This window comes from Tenrec ecaudatus, chromosome 1, assembly GCF_050624435.1.
Source record: "Tenrec ecaudatus isolate mTenEca1 chromosome 1, mTenEca1.hap1, whole genome shotgun sequence".
NCBI lineage: Eukaryota > Metazoa > Chordata > Mammalia > Afrosoricida > Tenrecidae > Tenrec > Tenrec ecaudatus.
The window spans coordinates 316,266,940-316,273,715 of record NC_134530.1 but is presented as its reverse complement, the minus strand read 5'-3'; the positions used below and the strand labels follow the sequence as shown (position 1 = coordinate 316,273,715).

The 6,776-nt window shown below is 46.2% G+C and overlaps 1 protein-coding gene across 1 annotated transcript; it reads left to right on the top strand.

The window, feature by feature from the left end:
* The first annotated feature begins 5,111 nt into the window (after nt 1-5,111).
* HDGFL1 (HDGF like 1) lies at nt 5,112-5,798 on the top strand. Its single transcript, XM_075543544.1, has one exon. It carries the CDS (start codon nt 5,112-5,114, stop codon nt 5,796-5,798), a length of 687 nt encoding a protein of 228 aa, XP_075399659.1.
* Nucleotides 5,799-6,776: the final 978 nt, after the last annotated feature.

The window sequence follows — 6,776 nt, the reverse complement described above, 5'->3', positions numbered from 1 at the left end:
ATAGACTTTTTTGGCAGGTCTTGGCACCCATCAGATTCGATGGGAAAACACTCCTAAAGGTCAACAAAGTCTTTGAACTAACTACAGGGTTTTCTTTGTTTTTGTTATTGGATTTTTGTTATTACTGTTTTGTTGCTTTGTTTTGTTTTGTGCATGTAATTATTTCTGCAGGACTGTTTAAATAAAATAAGCTGGATGAACAATCTGGAGCAGAAAATAACAAGACCGACGGTTCCAGGGGACATGGAAGAGGGGGAGGTGCGGGGAAAGGAAGTGGGGTTAACAAACCCAGGGACAAGGGAACAAGTGATCCCAATTGGTGGTGAGGAGTGTGTAGGAGGCCTGGTAGGGAGTGTCCAAGGGTAATGTAACCAAGAGGAATTATTGAAACTCAATTGAAGACTGAGCATCATAGTGGCATAAGAGGAACGTAAAAGGAAATAGAGGAAAAAACTAGGAAGCAAATAGCATTTATATAAGTCTAGATAAAGGCATGTAAATGTGTAAATATATTTCTAAATGAGAATGGGGAAACAGATCTATGTGCATATATTTGTAGGTTTAGTATTAAGGTAGCAGATGGACATTGGACTGCCACTCAGGAACTCCCTCAGTTCAAGAATGCTTTGTTCTATTAAACTGGAATTCCATGATGCTCACCTTCCTGACACAATCTCTGAAGACAAATGGGTGCATAAACAAATGTGGTGAAGAAAGCTGATGGTGCCCAGGCCTGAAGGTAAACAAGTGGTCATCTAGCTGAGCAGCACCAAATCCCACATGGAAGAAGCACACCAGCCAGTGTGATCGTGAGGTGCCAAAGGGATCATGTATCAGGCATCAAAAAACAAAAAATCATATAATTGTGAATGAGGGGGAGTACAGATTGGGGGCCCAAGACCCATCTGTAGGCAACTGGACATCACTTTACAAAAGGGTTGCAGGTAGGAGACAAGCCAGTCAGTGTGCAGTGTAGCAATGTTGAAACATACAACTTTCCTCTAGTTCCTAAATGCTTCCTTCCCCACCACTATCATGATCCTAATTCTACCTTACAAATCCAATGGTATAGATAGGAATTGGAAACACACAAAATCCAGTTCGGCTCATCTCTTCAATACCAGTGTTGAGAGTGGCAATACCAGGAGTGTAGAGGGAGGGTAGGGTGCAAAGGGGGAACAAATTACAAGGATCTACATATAAACTTCTACCTGGGGGATGGACAACAGAAAAGTGAGTCAATGGAGATGTCAGATAATTTAAGATATGACAAAATAATAATAATTTATATATTATCAAGGGCACGTAGGGGACATTAGTGGGGAACGAGGGGGAAAATATGGAGCTTATACCAACGGGTCAAGTAGAAAGCAAATGTTTGAGGATGATGATGGCAACAAATGTACAAATGTGCTTGACTCAATGGATGTATGTATGGATTATGATAAGAGTTGTAAGAGTCCTCAATAAAATGATTTTTAAAAACACCAAACACTGGACTGGAAAACGCTCCTAAGGGCCAGCAAACGATCCTTGAACGAACTACAAGCCTTTCTTTTGTGAAGTGTTTTGTTTTGTTCTTTGTCAGTGGTTTGTTTTTGGTTTTTTGTTGTCTGGTTGTATACTGTTGCTTTGTTTTCCTCTGTCTTGTTTTCGTGCAAGTTAGTGTCTCCACAGGTCTGTCTGAATAGGACAGGCTGGATGAACTATCTGGAGGAAAAACAATGGGACAGACAGTTCTGGGGGGACAGACAGTTCCAGGTGGGGGAGGGGGAGGAGAGTAAGGAAGTGGTGTTAATAAACACAGGGACAAGGGAACAACATGGGACCCAAAATGGTAGTGGGGGGGGGGAGTGGCAGGCATGATGGGGAATGATCAAAGGTAAGGTTGCATAGAGAAGAGGTATAGCTGTAGCCCAGATGGGGATGGAGCATGGTAGTGGGGCAGGAGGAAAGTCAAGGGAGATGGAGGAAGGAGCTGGGAGTCAAGGGGCATTTATGGAGGTCTAGACAAAGACATGTACATGCAAACATATATATGAGGATGGGGAAATAGATCTAAGTGTCTACATTTATAGGTTAATATTAAGGTGGCAGAAGGACCTTGGGCCTCTACTCAAGCACTACCTCAATGCATGAATACTTTCGTTTATTAAATTGGCACTCTATGATGCTCACTCTCCAGACACAACCGCTGAAGCCAAAGTGGATGAACAAGTAAATTTGGTGAAGAAAGCTGATGGGGCCTGGCTATCAAAAGAGATAGTGACTGGGGTCTTAAAGGCTTGAAGATAAACAAGCGGCCATCTAGCTCAGAAGCAACAAAGCCCACATGGAAGAACACACCAGCCTGGGTGATGGAGTGGTCCCAAAGGGATCAGTTAAGGGCATCAAAGAACAAAAAAATCATCATATCATTGGCTGCACACCTCCATGATAGGATCACTGAAGACAAATGGGTGCATAAGCAAATGTGGCGAAGAAAGCAGATGGTGCACGGCTATCAAAAGAGATAGTGTCTGGGGTCCTAAAGGCTTGAAGGTGAACAAGCAGCCATCTAGCTCAGAAGCAAAAAAGCCCACATGGAAGAAGCACACCAGCCAGTGTGATCACGAGGTGCCCAAGGGACCAGGTATAAGGCATCATGCAAAAAAAAGAGAAAAGAATATATGTATGTGTGTGTATGTATATATATATATATATATATATATATATATATATATATATATATATATATATATATATACCATATTGAATGAAGGGGGAAGTGCAGAGTGGAGACCCAAGGCCCAAGTGTCGGCCACTGGAGATCCCCTCATAGAGGGGTTTAGGAGAGGAGATGGGTCAGTCAGGGTGCGAGGTAGTACCGATGAAGAACACAGCTTTCCCCCAGATCCTGGATGCTTCCTCCCCCCAGCTACCATGATCCGAATTCTACCTTGCAGGGCTGGATAGAACAGAGGTTGTACACTGGTACATATGAGGGCTAGAGGCACAGGGAATCCAGGGTGGATGATACCTTCAGAACCAAGGATGTGAGGGGCGATGCTGGGAGAGTGTAGGGTGAGTGGGTTGGAAAGGGGGAACTGATTACAAGGATCCACATGTGACCGCCTCCCTGGAAGAGGGACGGCAGAGAAGGGGGGGAAGGGAGACTCCGGATAGGGCAAGATATGACAAAATAATGATGTATAAATTACCAAGGGCACATGAGGGAGGGGGGAGCGGGGAGGGAAGGGGAAAAAAAAAGAGGACCTGATGCCAAGGGCTTAAGTGGAGAGCAAATGCTTTGAGAATGATTGGGGCAGGGAATGTATGGATGTGCTTTATACAATTGATTTATGTATATGTATGGATTGTGATAAGAGTTGTATGAGCCCTAATAAAATGTTTAAAAAATCATTAATATATAATAAATAATTGTTAATATTTATTTTAAAAAACAACAAACAAATTTAGTAAAATTTAAAAGCTACATTCAGAGATCGGCCTCTTAATTGAAAATTGCTACTGAAAATGGTACTGTTTTTAACAGAATGTAATAATATACACAATCAAATTTGAGACATGGGAAACAACAACAAAAAATGACTTGATTAGAACACTAAAAGAACTTTTCAGAATCATCAGGATCTGTGTGTGTTTATCTATGTATGACCACATTGTAGAAGAGAGTAACTGCTTTTGTCCAGACTTGTCTCTACCACCCAGAGGGAAAATGGAAAACCCAATCCAGAAAACCAGGAAAAATGGTACTAAAGTGGTTCTGATTCTCTGTTGGCTGTTGTTTACACTAGGGTGGAATATTTGGCTAAGCTAAACAGATGATGAACATAGAAAAGTGTTTGCCACTATAGCCAAGAGTGGCATTATGGTAAACTTGGCTAGGTTTCAGAGTGCATGCTTACTGCTAGATAGCGAGAGACAAACAAATAAAAGGATGGAGAAAGATGAATATTGATTGCAATTTCCCTGGAACTTTTAATCAAATAATTTTAAGATAGAGCTATATCAGAAGAGTCTTTAGGGTCTCCCTGCTGAAATTTTCCTTTTAGTAAGTTCCAGATCCCAACAGTATGTTCAATATGAGTATACGTATATTAAATCAGTTTTTGCATGAGCTTAATTCTCTCTCCTAGGTCAGTCCTTGTCATCCTTCAAGAATGAGCAGGCAGATTGTCATGATGGAAAATAGATCCTCAATGTAACTTTCCTCACCTGAGTTCACCAATGCAATATATATGCATATAGCTCCTGTTGCCAAAGAAGTAGGTTATTCTTTGAACTACTAACTGTAGTCAGCAGTTCAATCCCCAGTTGCTCTGAGGGTGAAGATGAATCCGTCTGCTCTGATAGCGATGTATAGCTTTGGAAATCCCAAGGGCAGCCCTATTCTGCCCTCAGGGGCCACTCTGCGTCAGAATTGACTTGATGGCAGTGGACTTGCTTGTTGGGTTTATAGATGTTATACAGACATGAAAGCGCTTCCCAAACTGCCAGACTTACTGTCAGTAACCAAGTGCTTACTTTTTTCTTTTCTTTTTTTTTTTTTTTTAAACTTTTTTGTTTTCTTTTTCACTTTTCACCACCCGGGATCTCCTAGTTTGTATAAACCAGGTAGTAGCCATCTGTCTTCTTGCCTCATTGGCCCATATCTCATTTGCTGGACCACTCTGACACAGAGAAATTATGCAGCCTTTATGACCCCGCGTGTTTAGGGCTGTATTTCTTGGGGGTCACTTTTAGCACAACTGGACTATCTTATTTTCTTGGGGGCTAGCAAGCCACCGTGTCGAAACCAAGGCGGGGTCAACCATGGCCTTAGGTTTCAGATACATCATACTCCAAGCACTAGAATCTTCTTGGGGCTCCAGATCCAAGGCTTCAATCTGCAGTGCGCATGTGCAGCATTGAAGCCCTCCAATGAGAAGAGGCCTCAAGAGGGCTGGGGGGCGGGTGTAAGAAAGGCGGCGATTGTCCAGCAGGGGGCGCCCTGGAGGCGACGCGCGCGGTCACTGGTCACTGAGCTTCAGCGGAAGCCACAGTCACGCGAAAATTGTGCGTCACCCTTTCTTTCCGGCCTCTTCAGAGACTGTCCGCGGCCCTCCGCCATGTCGCTTCGCAACCAGCGCAAGTACCAACGCGGAGACTTGGTGTTTGCAAAGCTGAAGGGCTTCGTGCACTGGCCCGCCCGCATAGAACAGACGAATGAGTCCAACAGATATCAGGTGTTCTTTTTCGGGACCCACGAGACGGCGTTCCTGGGCCCCAAAAACCTTTTCCCTTACGAAGAGGCCAAGGAGAAGTTTGGCAAACCCAGCAAGCGGAGAGGATTCAGTGAAGGGCTGTGGGAGATCGAGAACAACCCTACTGTCAAGGCTTCTGACGGCCATGTGTCCCAGGAGACGAGCTGCGGGGTCAGCCCGGGGCCCAAGGCCGTGGAGAGCACCAGGAATGGCGGCCCTGACCAGGAGGAGAAGCCAACCCTCTTGGAGATCACCGAGGGGGAGAAGGAGAAAGCTGCACCCAAAAGGAGTGCTGGGGACCAGCCTGAGGACTCCTCCAAACGTCCCAAGGAGGGTGAGCCCCACGGGCAGGAGGAGGAGGAGGAAGAGGCTGGGGTCAGCCACGAGAAGGGACCTTTGGTCAAGGCTGAGGACCACAGCACCACCTCAGGGGAGCCCAGTCCCCACTGCAGGCCATCCCTGGAGGAGCGGGGACCCGAACCAGTGAAGGAAGCTTCGGAGGAGAAGCATCAGGCCAAGGGCCTCGTGGTCAGAGATCCGGAGAACTTGTAGTTACCAGAGTTTCCGAAGAGCCCACACCGGTTCCTGTTGTTGCCAGTGACTGTAGCCCAGAGGACTGGCCATGACCTTCAATCTGAGACTGCCTTCCACACTCCAACTCGCACCCCCTCCCTCCCTTCTTGCCTCCCCAGCTTGGTCTCTGCGCACTGACCTGCTTGGGGCCAACCAAGTACCGTCATCTCAGTGCCCCCACAGCACTGTGATCTGAGTCAGGGCCCCTGGTTCCCATCCCCGTTTCGTTCCCAGCTGTGACCAGGGTTTGGGGTGGGACTTGGACCAAGTGTCTCCACCTATGAACACTCCTAACCCTGTTCTCTTTGCCCCAGGCTTTCCTGGGTTTCTGCAGGGGATCAGGGGTAGGAGTGGAAGGGATGGAGCTTAAATAGCAAGGTAAATAAGCAAATGGGGGCCTGGAAAAGGCAAATCTTAAATGGTGCACGTGTGGGAGAGGGGCAGAAGGGTGACATCTTGAGCCCCTGCCCCCTCCTGCCTTGCCTTGCTTGTGAAATGCTGCTCTTCCATTTGTGGACCCAGGGATTCTGGGTGTTGCAATTTTTGAGGCTTCCATGTTTGCGGGGGGCGGGGGGGGGGGAAGGCAGCCTGAGATCTGATTGGTTGATTATGCCCCAGCTTGGGTGTGAACATCTGTCCCAGTTCAGACCTCCGATTTCACAGAAGGGTTTCCTTGGGGGAAATTGCTGACGGCCTTTTCTCTTTATAAGGCCACTTCCTAATCATATACTGTAAGCTAGAGAAAAGAAAATCAAACATCTACCACCCTCGTGCCTCCACGTGGCTCTCTCATCACCAACCGCATTTCTGAGTTGCCTCTGGGGCTCTCATTCTCTGTGGGGTTTGATGAACTTCCTTTTGTAACTGACACTCTGGTTTTGTGGTGATGCCCATTCCCACCCTCATAACTCCCAGAGTCCCCTTACTGTCATTAGATGGGATAAGTAACCCACCGAG